This window comes from Castor canadensis, chromosome 1, assembly GCF_047511655.1.
Source record: "Castor canadensis chromosome 1, mCasCan1.hap1v2, whole genome shotgun sequence".
Taxonomy (NCBI): Eukaryota; Metazoa; Chordata; class Mammalia; order Rodentia; family Castoridae; genus Castor; species Castor canadensis.
Genome location: NC_133386.1, coordinates 16,098,053 through 16,113,631, shown reverse-complemented (window position 1 = coordinate 16,113,631; position 15,579 = coordinate 16,098,053). Strand labels below are relative to the sequence as shown.

General features: G+C 46.1%; 1 protein-coding gene across 2 annotated transcripts; it reads right to left on the bottom strand.

Moving 5' to 3' along the window:
• Window positions 1-3,105: 3,105 nt before the first annotated feature.
• Window positions 3,106-15,364, bottom strand: LOC109694212 (retinoic acid early transcript 1E-like). Of its 2 annotated transcripts, none has more exons than XM_074072347.1 (6): window positions 14,962-15,364; window positions 14,028-14,145; window positions 5,592-5,855; window positions 5,074-5,331; window positions 4,634-4,726; window positions 3,106-4,416 (listed from the first exon to the last, which is right to left on the bottom strand). In XM_074072347.1, the coding sequence occupies exons 2-6, from the start codon at window positions 14,098-14,100 to the stop codon at window positions 4,328-4,330; spliced, it is 777 nt and encodes a 258-aa protein (XP_073928448.1). In that variant the 5' UTR covers window positions 14,101-14,145; window positions 14,962-15,364; the 3' UTR covers window positions 3,106-4,327. The 2 variants fall into 2 exon arrangements, with proteins under 2 accessions (XP_073928448.1, XP_073928447.1); XM_074072346.1 differs by lacking the exon at window positions 14,962-15,364 and adding an exon at window positions 14,452-14,551.
• Between the last annotated feature and the right edge of the window lie 215 nt (window positions 15,365-15,579).

Sequence of the window (15,579 nt, the reverse complement as noted above, 5' to 3'; positions counted from 1 at the left end):
GCCCAAAGAAAGCCTGGCATTCTCTCTGAGTGGGGAGACAGAACTGAGAGTTTAGGGAGACCAAGGTGGCTTGATACACAGGGCAGAATGCCAGTGAGGAGAGAATGATGTAGAAAGAGAGAGGACTGGTGATCTGCAGAACGGGCCTTCATCATCTGAGTGTTGATTGAGTACATAAGGAAACTACTGAGACTGGAGTGAGAACCACTGGGAAGAAGCAGGCTCAACAACTTCTGAGTTTGCACAGGTCTGGGAATAGTTAGTTCATGTTCCCAACATCCAGGTGGAAAAACCTTGTGATGCAACTGGCATGGAGTTGAGTAGGGAGACAGGATTAGGATTACAAGGAGGTACAATTAGGAAACAAAGTCAGATAATAAAGCTATAAAAGCAAGCTTTATTCACTGTACATTATGGGGAGATTTGGGCTGATTCCTCTTTTAGTTTTGTTTTGGAAGCTTACACATCCTGACATTAGTAGTGGATAGAAAAATTTTTCCGGGAGGATAAAAATGTCAGATTGTGGACTGGGAAGATGGTGATTGGTTTCTCATCAGACCATTTGGGCTAAAGGTTGAACAACCTGAGGTTTGCACATTGCAGGTCAATTTGCTGAATGTTAGAATGAGATGCTGACTGTCTTAGTTTGGGCCATTGTGATAGAATACCATTGAGTGAATGGCTTATAAACAATAGAAATTTATTTTTCACAGTTCTGATGCTAGGAAATCCAAGATGAACGTGCTGGAAGATTAGTCATCTGGTGAGGGCCTGTTTCTAAGCTCTGAGGTGATCTTCCTATGTCCTTACATGGTGGAAGGGGTGAGGGAGCTTTCTAGGGTGTCTTTAATAAGGACACTAATCCCATTCAAAGGCATGCCATCCTCATGACCTAACCATCTCTCAAAGTCCTCATCTCCATACACTTTCACACTGAGGATTAAGTTTTAAGGTGAATTTAGGGAATTAAAAACTTTAGTCTATAATGACCATCTTAAATGCCTCATAGGCATTGAATAAGCTGAATTAGTGCACATGGAGTGCTGAGAAGGGCATCTGACACAGTAGAAGCTCAGTAAATGCTAGGCAATGTCATTACTTCTAGTCTCACTTCTTGAGGGCTTGTTAGGAGGTTCTAGCAGAGGAGCAGAGCTACTCAAATACTCTTAACCAAAGAAGAGTTCTCCTCCATGGTAGAAGGTCCTCTTCAACCAAGCACACAGAGCTAGTCTAATTTTTTAATTTTATAAGAAAACCACAGTACACAGAAATGAAAGAGCCTCCCCAAGATTATACGTTGTGCAGCCAGCTGAAGCCTAAATGTCCTCTGTACCATTCTAGCCAAGTGGCCATTTCACTAAGATTCCTCCTCCTCCACATCCCTTTCTTGGAGTTTGTTCTGGCAGCCTCAGTTCTCAAGTGTCCCCAACCCTAGCCACTATGTCAGTCAAATTGAGCCAGTCAGATTATAAGAAACAGGATCGAGGAAGAAGAGGATTTAGTGAGAGAGGTATAGCTGAGAACTCAGATGATCTTCAGGGCTACATGAAAGGGGGCAGTAGAGCAGAGAAGCTGGTCATCACAGGGGACAAATGGGGTGCTCAGGAGTAGGTAGAGAACCAGGTAGGTATAGTCCTGGACATAGAGGGTGAAGACAGCAGCTGCCTGATGCATCTGGTCCCCAGGGGCTCCCCTGAGCATCCACTTGGAATTCTTTACATGAACTTTAACCATGGCAGTGGAAGCTTTGGGTTTGTCCTAGTTAAGGATTGCAAAGAACAGAAAACCACTTGGGATGGGTTTAAAGAAAAAGGGTCACAAAAGTTAAGCATGTGTGTTGTCTCACAGTCAGGGAGAGGGGGTGGCTGAGTCTCAGAAGGTCCTGGACCATGGGAGGTGGACCACTCAGTAGCCAGGCAGTTATCTCTCAGTTGCTGCTTCCCTCTTCTAAAGCTAGCTCTCCACTTCTCTCTGCACATACATAACGTTTGTCCTTCTTTCAAGACATGGTATTTTCTGCCCTCCATACCTCAAGTCCAGCAATGCACAGAAACTGAGATAAGACCCTCTTATAAATGTAGCTTGGTCCTATGTACCCAGGGGCAGTTAACTGAGGTGCAGAGATCATGAGGTACAAACATGGCTGTGGGCACTGCCTTCCCAACCCACATTAAGGATGGAGCAAAAGGCCATTCTCAAGAGCAGGGTGGTAAGGGACTGTAGGAAATCCTGAAAACTTCTACATCGACTAAGGCAAGGTCCAGTGTCAGCTTGGCTTCAACATGTCTGTCAATTCCTTCAAATTAAAGAAACACTTATAAAGAGTTCTACATTAGAACTTACAATCTGTTCTGAGCTCTGCCCAAACATTGACTTATTTATTTCCAACACACTTAAATAGCACATGCCAAAACTATCCCCACTTCACAGGCTGATAATGCAATATATTGCACCTCATTCCATCTCTGAACAGTGTTTAGTATTCATTAGAACATTTTCTCTTATACTTGCTATCATCTATTCATTCATTTTTTAATTTATGTGGGACTGGAACTTGAACTCAGGGACTCTACTGCTTGAGCCACGCCTCCAGTCCATTTTGCTCTGGTTATTTTGGAGTTCAGGCACAAATATTTGCCTGGACTCACCTGGAACCTCAATCCTTTTGACCTCAGCCTCCCAAGTAGCTAGGACTATAGGCGTGACCCACTGATGTCCAGCTATAAGCTGTTTTTCAGCTTTAAATATTTGTCTCTCTGCATGCTCCAGAGGTCTGTCCCTTCTCCCAAAGTCATAGTCCTTTAAATTCTCCATTATATCTCTCATGCTTCTCATCCTACTAAATACAGCACAACGCCAGGCATGACACTGTGTGACCATGGTGACCAAGTCGCCAAGCCTCTTTAATCTCCAGATCACTCACCTGTAGACTAAAAATAACTGCGCCACCATTCAAGGCATTGAAAACACAATGGCACACCTGGAATGCAGGCTCCATAACTGCTGGATAGTATTATCTTCTCTGAGATATTGACACATCACATCATGGAGATTTTAGCTCATGATTTTGTCATTTCACAACTTTTTTTTTTTTATCACCCCTGGTTTTGTTGTTTCAACTTTATTGAAATATAATTAACTAATAAAAATGTATTTAATGTGTGTAACATGATGGTTTGTTATACATATATTGTGTATGATTGCCATAGTTACAGCAAGTAATACATCCATCATCACACACAGGTAACATGTGTGTCATATGCCGAGAACATTTCAGATCTACCCTCATAGCAAATTCCACATAAATACAAATCATTAACAACTGGAGTCACCATGTTATATGTTATATATATTACATTCATCTTATAACTTAAAGTTCTCTGTTTCCGTGGGTTTGACTTTTCTGGACCCAGCAAATAGGTGAGGTCACAAGGTATGTATCCTTCTGTTTCTAGCTTATTTCACTACCATAACCTCATGAAGATCACCCATGTTGCTGTACAATATCCTCCCTTTTGTGGCTGAATAATATTCCTTTTGTGTTAGAATTTTCAGTGTTGTGTGAAATACCTGAGATAAACAACTTAAAAGGAAGAAAGATTTGTTTTGGCTCAGGACTTCAGAGGTTTTAGTTCATTGTCAGCTGGCTTCATTGTTTTTGATCTGTGGCAAAGTACAGCATCATGGCAGAAAAGCATGACAGAGCAAAGTTCACTAGTCATGGTGACCAGGAAGGAGAGAGAGAGAGAGAGAGAGAGAGAGAGAGAATGAGAGAGAGAGAGATTAGCAGAGGCTGGGAACAAGGTATATCTTGACAGGGCAAACCCCTAGTGATCTACTTTCTTCAGCTAGGTCTCATCTTCTAATTTCCATCACCTCCAAATAATGCAACCAACTATGAATCCATCATGTGATCCTTACGGAGCAGACAATATTTTGATAAAAGATCTGGTAGGATCCCCTGGTAGGATCCTGAGGAGATAACATTTCACCCAGGTTTTCCAGATTATAGACCCTGTACCACCTCAGGAGGACACCCTGTATTGTCCCTCCTATCACTGCACCATTGTGCTGCCTATGCTAGCCTCCTCTACCACAACAACACTCATTCCAAACCCTACTGTGGAGTGAAGGGGGTTGGGGTCCAGAAAAGAAGGGGCATCATTTCCATAGAGAGATACATTGGTGAACAGAGGCTTGGATGAGACCAGTGGATGGCTCCCTCAAGTTCTCAGCAGACTAAGACTTTCCCAAGAGGCAGCAGCCAGACTGCTCCATAACTTCTATGCCACCTGATCTCCTTCAAAAGTCCATGCTGAAATGTCAATTAGGAAAGAAGATGAAGACCACTGAAGACACATGAAATAACCAGGATCAATGGAGAGTAGATGGCAGCTGGGCTCTTAGATGGCAGATCTAAAACAAAAAGCAAAATCCATGTCAAATCTAAAAACATATTTTTCTTAGCACCAGGAAGCCCATGGGACCATATATTTCCTGACTCATTTGACACTTATTCTACCATGTCTTGCTGTACAGACATGATACGGGTTGTACCATGTACTCATGGAGCTCATATCTCTATGAGGGAAGCAAATGCCCATCCAATTCTCATAGAATTTGACATACTTACTGTGGGTAGAACTCGGTTTAAGTTGACCAGATGGGTGGTGTGTAGTGATGACTGGGGAAATTGGTGAAGTCTTCATAACAAGTGACATTGGATCTGGTTGAAAGACAACAATAACCAGGGAGAAAAGACCCCAGAAGCTTATAATGATGCATATATACTGGGAACCCATTAATAGAACATTTGGTGACTGAGTCATTGGTTAATAGAGAAGGAAGCTCTTATATAGAGGAAAAAACATCAGTAAGTGAGATGGGAAAGGGAGGATGGAGGTAAAATGGGAAAGGAAAGATAGTGATAAATTCTTATGGCCACTACTATCTCTCCAGACAGGAACACCAAAAGAAATCAATCACTTAGTCTCCATCAAGTTTTCCTTTGCACACACTTGCTGACATCCACACAGAGAGAAGTTTAGACATTCTTCCCATCCTACAACCTACCATACAATTCCTTCAAGAATATCTTGAGCCAGTGACTGCAATCTCCCATGGATATCCTCCTGAGAAAATTCCCCAGTTCCCTGTCATGCTCCCACTTGTGCTTGATCCCACTGGATACAGGATCAGTCACGTTCCAGATGTTGTTCATTGCATCAAATTGGAAGAATATCTTTGTGTTGATGCCGAACTGGCAGAATGCACCAATGCACTGTTCTCCTTCATGCTGACAAATGATCCTGGCCTGCAAGGTGGGATGACCTGTAACCCAAACAAATCCTTCATCCTCCACTTGACAGCTTCATCACCTCCCAAAAGGTCAGTGTTTCTCTGCACATTTAGGGGCCTGTATTGTTTTCTCCCTGACTTTTCTTTTCTTGCCCTTTAAGCACCATGTGCCTCCAGGGTTGTGGCAGCCTTTAGTTCTTTTACACAAAGCCATCTCAAACCCCTCTGTACATGCTCTGCCCTTCCTTTCTCTTGCTGACTGTCTCTGTCTCTGCACCCCTTCCCATACTTACCATCTGTACTTATTTCTGTACCATTGATGTCAAGCAGGATTATTCTGAGCTCTCGCCCTATGTCTCCCAGGGTTTGAGTCAATTCTGTCCAATTTTTGGTGCCATTTAATTTGTTTATCAGTAGACTCAATGGCTCGACCTTGTTGCTGTCACTATCGTATTTAAGGACATGCTGTTCATCCACTGAGCCCAGCACTTCACACCAGGGCTGTAGAGGTCTCGACTGAGACTTGACAGTGAACTTGAGGAGAAGATGATGAGTAGCTGTAAGAGAATCACTCAGGTGAGTTCCAGGACAGGCAGAAGAGGGCCACTGGGACCCAACGTTCTGATTCCAGTCACCCTCTGAAGGGAATGCTGGCAGAGGGAGGAGTGTTCATGCTGGGCCCCTTTCAAACTTCTAGATCCTTACTTGTGTACCACCTGAAACTGTCTGAGGTTGGTTGCACATAGTGTTACCAGGAGGATGCATTTCACAAGCAATTTAATGAGTTCTATCCAGTTCTGAGGTTTGCTATACAAGACAGGGTCTGTCCTCCTGTACTGAAAAGTTAGCTGATCAGACAGCACTTTCAACAGAATGCAAAAGGAGGTATCATGGGACACATGGCAAATTCATGTGAGCTGTCACATGTGAGCACAGTACCTTGCTAGTGCCTTAGGCTATCTGCCCTTTCTCCCCCTACTCCCCTCCCCTCCCGCCACCAGTGAACTTGGTTTCAAATTATCTCTGGGTTCCGTCTACTAAACCACACTGTCACTTCATCATGAAAAGGAGATATCCATGTGTGCACAATCAGCATGAAGTATCAATTCCTCCTTCTTCCTCCATCAGTTCATGCATCCAAAAATACTTATGGCTCCTAGTCTTCCAGGCTTCTTTGGCAGCAGTAGTGACAACAGAAGACATGACAAATTTAAGGTAATATGGCAGATTAGAAGCTTTTTCCATGCAACTATGTGAATGAGAAAATTCTGGAGCACAAAGGACAGACTATATTCTGAAGAGAGAAAGAGAGGAAGAACATTGGGAAGCATGAACAAGGAGAAAGGACAGCTGAAAAACACAGTGAATGAGAAACGCTACGCAGAGAAAAGTAGGAAATGGACTGCAGTTCCAGCCCTCCTCCCTCGGGGGGAGAGGAAACTGAAGCCAAAACTGCAAGGTGAGCCAGGCAGCCTTGGTGACAAAAGACTGACAGCTGTAGCCACAGGATAAACCAACAGCTCTTGCAAGCCTTAAATCCACTGTGGAGATTATGTGTGACAGTGACTCTTCCTGTGTGGCACCGGAGAAGAAATCAATTTTGTCATTCCTTGTGTCTTGGAGAGTTATAGCCAGGCACCACCTTGAGTGATGGCTTGTTGGTTGAGATGGGCTACTCAGGGGACTTCAAAACAAGGAGCAACTGTAAGTCAGGGAGACTTGGGACACCCTCCCACAGTGTCTGGGTGGGAGGCATCCATGAGATGCAGTTATGGAGAGGAAGAAGGTCAGACAAGGACCCACTGAGAATTTCCTGTCTTGGGCGTTTAAAGAGCATGGTGGACAATGTGGTCGATGGCCCCATCCTCTCCAGCAAGGAGAAAAGTTCTATCACCTGTAATCATGATCACAGCAGAGACAAAGAGGTTCCATCCCATCAGCAGATATGCAGCCTTTAATGCTGCTTCCCTGCTACATGTGGTCTGCTGCCTGGTGATGGAAAGCAAGGAGGCTAGATCTAGATGATCCCCAGTTTCATGGAACCGTGGATCAACCTCCAAGCTGGCTCACTCATGGCTGTGGGCAGGAGGGCTCAGGCCTGCACCACCCAGCCTCTCTGGGTGTCCTTATGACAGAACAGCCTGTTTCCTTTTAAGATCTAGCTTTGGAAGTCACATTCCACACCCTCATTATATTCTAAAGGTTACACGTGTCATCCCACTTCATTGAATTAGGACTCTACAGCGGACGGAAGAATCCTTGGGAGTTATTTTTTTTGTGATAGAGGATTTTGAGTTAGGAGCTGTGTTATAGGTAGGTTAGTACCTCAACTTGGGTTATACTAATGCTAACGTCTTTGTCTTCATAGGGCTGGTCCCGTGGGCAGAGAGGGAGACTGGACACAGCAGAAACAGCAGTCACAATCCAGGGGCTGGAGGTGTTGCTCAGTGGTAGGACACTTGCCTAGGACTTGTGAGGCCTTGGGTCCAATCCTTGGCATCACACACACAAAAAGTCAGAATCCAGATGGAGCACTTAAAAGCAGAGTCGTTTGCCAGTGGAGTAGGGGTTGAAAAAGATATGAGGAAAAGATTTTCCCATGTGCCCTGGACCATTGCCATAATGCAGGAGATCAGTGGGGAGTGCCTTGCACAGTCACCTAAGATCTGTGAGCGCCAGGGCCCCTGGGTTTATGTTAGCTTCAGTATTTGGCTTAGTTTTGTGATGGTTTTGTATTACGTAGATTTGGGGAAAATAAGTTCAGGGTAATGAGACATGGGTTAGTGGGGTGGTGATGTCTCTACAGGATCATAAGCAGGTAACACAGGAAAGGAAGGCTGGATAGGAAACCCTATTTCCCTGTGTCCGTGTCTCCATTCACAACAAATCAACCAGGAAATTCACTATTTATACATGTGTGTTATCACACAAACACACACACACAGACACACACACACACACACACACACACACACACTGTAGGGACATCTTGGGAATGGTCACATCCTCCCATCTTGGTCACCAACCTGTTACCTAAGGGGTTGCCTTCCAGTAAATGTAGACTCATTGTGAGATCTTTCTGAAGTCCTTGGATAGCTCCTCATTCAGACATTTCTCCTTGTTCTCCTTAGTTCTGGGATGAACAAGTGTTCAGTGGCTTTTATTATAACAAAAAGAGGGAAATCTTTTCAAAAGGTCTGAACCTCTGGGCCACCAGAGACCATCCATTTGCTTTTGGACAAGATTACATCTTGACAGCAAGGTGGAAGAAACTGCCCACCCCCACGAAGACCATCCCATGCTCTCCATAGACCCTTCAACTTCCACTAGTCTCCAGGTCCTTGGCCCTCTCTTTAGTCTATGTCCAATCTGTGCCCACAGGCTCTGGACACAGTCTCTGAAACACTCTGGGGAAGATGAGACAGCTGAAAGGTATGCAGTGCTCCCTGTTGCACACCAGAGGTAGCACTAGTTCAAAGTATTTCAAACTTCAACATTTGGACTATGGAACATTGCTTGGGATAGTCTACCATCTGTGTTTTCAACACTTGCTATGATGAAACTCAAATACTTTTGTAAACAATCTGTGTGAAATAGGCAATGAGATGTGTATCACCCTATACCAATATTAACTCAAAATGGATCAAGGATCTTAATATCAGACCACAAGCTCTAAAGTTGATACAGGAAAGAGTAGGAAATACTCTGGAGTTAGTAGGTATAGGTAAGAACTTTCTCAATGAAACCCCAGCAGCACAGCAACTAAGAATGGGACCTCATAAAACTAAAAAGCTTCTGTTCATCAAAAGAAATGGTCTCTAAACTGAAGAGAACACCCACAGAGTGGGAGAAAATGTTTGCCAGCTATACATCAGACAAAGGACTGATAACCAGAATCTATAGGGAACTTAAAAAACTAAATTCTCCCAAAACTAATGAACCAATAAAGAAATGGGCAAGTGAACTAAACAGAACTTTCTCTAAAGAAGAAATTCAAATGGCCAAAAAACACACGAAAAAATGCTCACCATCTCTAGCAATAAAGGAAATGCAAATTAAAACCACGCTAAGATTCCATCTCACCCCTGTTAGAATAGCCATCATCAGCAACACCACCAACAACAGGTGTTGGTGAGGATGTGGGGAAAAGGAACCCTCTTACACTGTTGGTGGGAATGTAAACTAGTACAACCACTCTGGAAAAAATTTGGAGGCTACTTAAAACACTAAACATTGATCTACCATTTGATCCAGCAATACCACTCTTGGGGATATACCCAAAAGAATGTGACACAGGTTACTCCAGAGGCACCTGCACACCCATGTTTATTGCGGCACTATTCACAATAGCCAAGTTATGGAAACAGCCAAGATGCCCCACTACTGACAAATGGATTAAGAAAATGTGGCATCTATACACAATGGAATTTTATGCAGCCATGAAGAAGAACGAAATGTTATCATTCGCTGGTAAATGGATGGAATTGGAGAACATCATTCTGAGTGAGGTTAGCCTGGCCCAAAAGACCAAAAATCATATGTTCTCCCTCATATGTGGACATTAGATCAAGGGCAAACACAACAAGGGGATTGGACTTTGAGCACATGATAAAAGCCAGAGCACACAAGGGAGGGGTGAGGATAGGTAAGACACCTAAAAAATTAGCTACCATTTGTTGCCCTTAACGCAGAGAAACTAAAGCAGATACCTTAAAAGCAACTGAGGCCAATAGGAGAAGGGGACCAGGAACTAGAGAAAAGGTTAGATCAAAAAGAATTAACCTAGAAGGTAACACCCATGCACAGGAAATTAATGCGAGTCAACTCCCTGTATAGCTATCCTTATCTCAACCAGCAAAAACCCTTGTTCCTTCCTATTATGGCTTATACTCTCTCTTCAACAAAATTAGAAATAAGGGCAAAATAGTTTCTGCTGGGTATTGAGGGGGTGGGGGGGAGAGGGAGGGAGCGGAGTGGGTGGTAAGGGAGGGGGTGGGGGCAGGGGGGAGAAATGACCCAAGCCTTGTATGCACATATGAATAAAAAAAAAAGAAAGAAATAGGCAATGAGAGTGTCAGTGTCCAATCTGAATTCAGGTTTGGGAAGTTGTATACCTCCCAAAAGGCACACACTATCCCATTGATAAATAATTATGGTTAATAATGAAATTAACATATTATTTTTTATATCTACTTCTGTATATGATTTTCTCAAATGGATATTAAACTTCTAGATGATAAATATTTACTATTTGGCCCTAACTATTCAATAAACAAAATTTTAAGGTAAAATTTATTTCAGGGGTGACTTGCCTTTTGACAAACATTTTTGCAGAGCAGCTACAATAAGCAGAGTCCTGGGCTCTTGTGGGACAATGTTCAGAAGAAGCCACACTTACAGCTTCAGGTAGTATCTGCTATGGCCCACATGGACCAGCAAATTCACTGGACAGCAAAACATCCTTTACAGTGGGCCCAAAACCACAGGACTCCCTCCTATCACCTCCAGTCCACCCAGAAGCCACAAGCAGCATAGAATCCTCTGTTGACTGTCCTCTTGGGGGCCTAGAGTCCACCTGGACACACAGGACTTTCAGCAGACAATGAATAGCCAAAGTGTTCTGAAGATAATGCCAGTGAGCTACATGGATGGCTTCCTGGAACCAGGTCAGAGGATGGCCCGCACTGCATTAAGTAGAAAATCCAAAACCTCTAAATGTAGTAGTAAAGGGGAGGTCCCTAGGCTCAGAGAGTGCATGTGCCTCAGTGGACAGAATATGTAAGATGTTCAGAGAAACGTCGAGTCCACTCAGCTCCATGGTGAACTCTTGTTCACCAAGCACAGAAAGGATGCCCAGTGAGAGCAGCACCAGCATTGTCAGGAGGTCAGTGATGTCAAGAGCTTAAGGCTGGAGCTGGTGGTAGAAGACGGTATTCCTGAATTGGGCTCCCAGTAAACACAGGGCAGAAAATGCCAACATAAAGACCCCAGGTAGAGTGCTCAGGAATCAGACATGGAAGGTACAATGGCCATGCGATTAGAAAGGTGGATGCGGCCTGGGGCCTGGTTCCCAGAGGGCTACGTCCATGACTAATAGAACACACAGATCCTTGAGTCAAATACATGTGCAACAAACCTAGATATTGTTGGATTTGAATGTTTAAAGACAAACACAGGGACAGATGACAGGATGATAAAGCTCTCATCCATTAAAAGCTGGGTTGCTGTGCCAGTTTCCCCAACTGAATCACTTCTCACACTGACAGAGTCCATTCCTAGGAGGAGAGACCAGGTTCAAATAAGGAAGCTCCCTTTACTCCCATAGCAAGTGCCAGGAGTCTTTCTGGCTCACTCACCCCACCTTAGGGCTCCTAGAACCTGCTGAGAATGGCTACATTGTAACTATTTAAGGGTTTGCAGGCAAGATCGTTTGTTCTAACTACTCAACTCTGCTCTTGCAGCTTGAAATCAGCCATAGACAATATGTGAATGACAAGTGTGGCTGAAACTGCCACTAGGGCCCTGGGACTCAGGACCACCCGTGATACGAAGGCACTTGCACTAGGAAGTCGTGCAGTGTGGAGTTATGGAAGTTCCTAAGTGGAGAATGAGAACACGGACTCCTAGTGTCTAGAAGCCTGTGCCACGGGCACTGGGGAACTGGATAGCATTTTAAGGCAGCTTCTGGCATGGTCCTGGGCCCTTGGCTATGGGCCTTTGTCCTAGGACATAAGTGACCACGCAGGCTCGGGGGCCATGATGAGCTGGGTGCTTCTCCACTAGGTCATAAGTAGATAGGCTGGGCGGGCTCAGATAGGCAAGATTCCCAGAAATGAGGAAATGTAGCAGGGTCATAGCTAGCAAGTCACTTGTGCATGGCTAACCCAGTAAGGAAAGGCAAGGCCTCTCATCTGAAAATACACTTAAAATAATACCACTAGAGAGTGACTAATATCAAAATATGTTGCATCTGTGTGTGAAGATGGTATAGCAAAATGCACTGAGAGCTGTTGAATAACAGAGGAGCAGGGCAATAAAGACAGAGTGAGTAATAGAGGGGTAATCTGATTCCAGTGCAATATGCATGTGTGAAATACCATGGTGAACCCCCTCGAACAATCAATACACACTTAAAAAATCAAGGACAGGAAGGTAAAACAGGTTCTGTCCAGGGGTGAGTACCAGTTGGAAGGGGGGAGAGTAAGCAGAGAGGGTGAAGGAGGGCAAAAAAAATACTTTGCAATGAAACCTGTTGAAATTGTTCTAAGAAGGGGGAATGAGAGAGAATGATGGAGGGAGTCAATCTGATTAAGATACCTTGTAAGCACATATGTAAATGTCACAATAAGTCACTCCTGGACAGTTAATATATACTAATAAAAATGTCAAAAAACCAATTATCTCATCCTGGAGGACATGACCAAGATGACCCTCAATTAGAAGGTGCCACCTCACCCTTGGTGCACACCTGTGGCTTCAGGGAGTGTCTCTTTTGGCCCTTGTGGACCAAAGAATCCATGAGACAGCCAAGGAGGGAGCAGTGGGCCCCAAATAACAGGATCTCATGCTGTCACCTCCAGTCCATGCCAAACCACAGGCAGCATAGGAGTTTTTGCTGACTGTGAAACATACAACTGTGGCACCATGACGGGACAATGCCCTGGCAACAGGCACCAGCAATGGGACACTGGATGTACGGAATCCAGTCAGAAAACTGGAAGAGTGGCCACATCTGGTCTCTCAATCATTTGCATGTTGTCATGTGCTGCTGTCACACTAAGGACAGTTGAGTACCTGATACAGAGACAGATGCTGTGTGGCCCCCAAAGATGAAACTATTCAGTCTGCTCTTTACAGAAAAAGCAACTGAGTCCTATCTAATTAATACCATTGTAGGTCGCTGTCTCCCCAGATGTAAAGCAGATGGCAGAGGATTCAGGGGCAGGAGTCTACAGACGCCCCTACTCCGCACCATGCTAGGGGCTTATGTGGGGACATGTGCCCCATTCTTCCTGCTTTAGGTTCTGTGGTTGAGGTGGGGATGTGCATCCTCAGGCAGGGACACATGGTGCCAGCGGTGGGGAGGAGGGGTTAGGGCCCCTTGGACGACAGGAAGTTAGAGAAGGGCCAGGGTTACATGGGCATTGAAGAGGGAGGTTTGTGGTGGGCTAAGTCACGGAGAAGTTGGGTGATCTCCTGGGTTCCTATAGTGTGATCTGTTTGCAAGTGCGGGAGGAAGTAGCAGGGCAAAAAGCCCTGGCTATGTTGGAGGGCCCGTGGCAGGGAGGAAGTCTACAGAGATCAGTGGGGCCTGGTGGAGTCAGGGTGTCTGGGCAGTTCCTGTGGGATCCATCCCCTGTGCCGCATCACATCCGGGCCAGGTGATTCTAGTCCCATTACTGCAGATGGCAGTGAGGCCGGGGGGTGGGGGGGTGTCGCCCGAGATTCCTGATTGCCTTTTTAGCTTCCCTGTCCCTTTCGCCCAGTCCCCAGTCCCACTCTTCTGCTGCTAACTTCTTCACTTTTCAGCTCCCTGCAGGCCCGGGCGGGGCGGGAGCGGGGGAGGGGCGGGGGCAGGGGTGGATTCAGGGAGAACCCAGCGCGCCTCTGGCAAGGCGCATGCCGGGGATGGCAAGGCACCAAGGAAGGACCAAGGCTCGGGGGTCCTGTCCGGAACGGCCTGTCCCAGCGTCCGTCCACTCCCAGTCAGATGGACCGCGGGAACTCACCGGCTGCAGCGGTCTGGCTCCACCGTAGGAGAAGCAGGGAATGAATGAGGACGGCCACAGCGGCCCGCGCCATGGCTTCTTCTGCACTTTGGGCGCAAGCCGGTGTCCGCCGCGGAGCCTGGGAGCGAGGAGACAAACCTGAGCGTCCTCGCTAGGGCGCGGGCATCGCTCTACTTTTTGCTGGCAAATTTCAAAAGTTTCAGAAACTTTCGCATCTCCAAGCAGTTCCTCCCTTGGTTTCCCATCCCCGTCCCCAGCCTCCAGATCTTCTCATAGATCCCTTCGGGGTCACTCCCGGGTCCCCGCGGCCTGACCCCACTCCCCGCAAACGGCGGTGGGGCGGAAGGTGTCAGCAGCGACTCCCGCGTGCCCGATCGCTCACTCGTCCCGCCTCCCCCCTCCCTTCCCTTTCCCGGGATTCCACCTCTCCTGTGCCGCTTTCCTAGTCCAAGCCTCCTGCAGCCCGGCGACGGAAAATGTGTCCACCAGGCTGACCCGCGCGAGACTTAGGTACCGAGGGCGCCCCTCCCATTCCCGCCCCCTCCGCCCTCACCCCCCCGCGCGTGCAGACAAAACTCAAACATCCGGAATTGTTTTCATAAAAGAAAAGAAATCAGCTTCTCCCCACGCCTGCTGATGGGCGGGACAGGGGCGGGGAAGGCGGCGGGCAGTGGACCAGGATGAGCCGGGTGAAAGTTCCACTTGGGATTTTCTGCCTTCTGGGCCGAAACCCAAGCCTCTTAAGCGCTCTTCTGGAGTGTCTGTCACCCTACCTTTTTCCCTCCCACATCCCGGGTCGGTGTCTTTTCCCATTGGCATTCCTACCTTCAGATTCTTCCTCCCCCTCTTTTTTTTTTTTTCTTGAATGACCTATGAATTTTGGTCCCCCGATTCGGTCCCGTCTGAAGTCAATGTGGTTGACGACAGTCCTTACCTATCTTGCCATCAATGATGTGTTTCTGGAGTTGGTTCTGGAGCCTAAGGTTTGCAAAAGCAGAATCAAAGTCCAGGCTCCCAACAGGAAATTCTCCACTCTGCCTCCACCGCTGGGGGCCGAGCTTCGGAAAACTTTCCTGAAAGCAAAAGCGACTTCTTGTACAAAGTTGGGGTTCTCAGGCAGTGAATGCCTAACTAACTCTGCGGCCACCTAGAAGCTTCTAACTCCTTTTTCTGTCAGGTTTCTTAGATCAGTTTTCATTGTTGTCATATCTGTGCCTTGATCTTGTTTCAGGCCAGTGTGGTGGTAGCTGAATGATTGTGAAGTCTGGGAAGACTCAGGTTCCTGAATGGTTCTTGGTCTGTGGTCTCTATACCCCACATTCAAACTCCTTCAGAGGTGTGGCTCGACTGGACACAGTCCCCTACTTCTCCTCAACTATGACTCAGACCTGTGACGCCAGAGAAGAGTCTACTAAATCAGGAAAGTTGTGCAGGGTTACTTGCATAATCTCTTGGTTTAACCACTCCTATTCCCGAGGGAGCATTAGCGATTTGATGCAGGGAAAATTTAAAAGCTGTGCAAGGCTCATCAGCCAGAGTGGCTTGGCAATAC

Excerpts from the sequence above, each read along its gene's own strand:
- LOC109694212 (XM_074072347.1), bottom strand. The coding sequence starts at position 14,100 with ATGGCGCGGGCCGCTGTGGCCGTCCTCATTCATTCCCTGCTTCTCCTA. Across the intron at positions 5,856-14,027 it reads GAGCCAGACCGCTGCAGCCG|CTACTCATCATCTTCTCCTC; the intron begins GTGAGTTCCCGC and ends ATTCTCTTACAG. Across the intron at positions 4,727-5,073 it reads ATTCTTGAAGGAATTGTATG|ATCCAATGTCACTTGTTATG; the intron begins GTAGGTTGTAGG and ends TCTTTCAACCAG.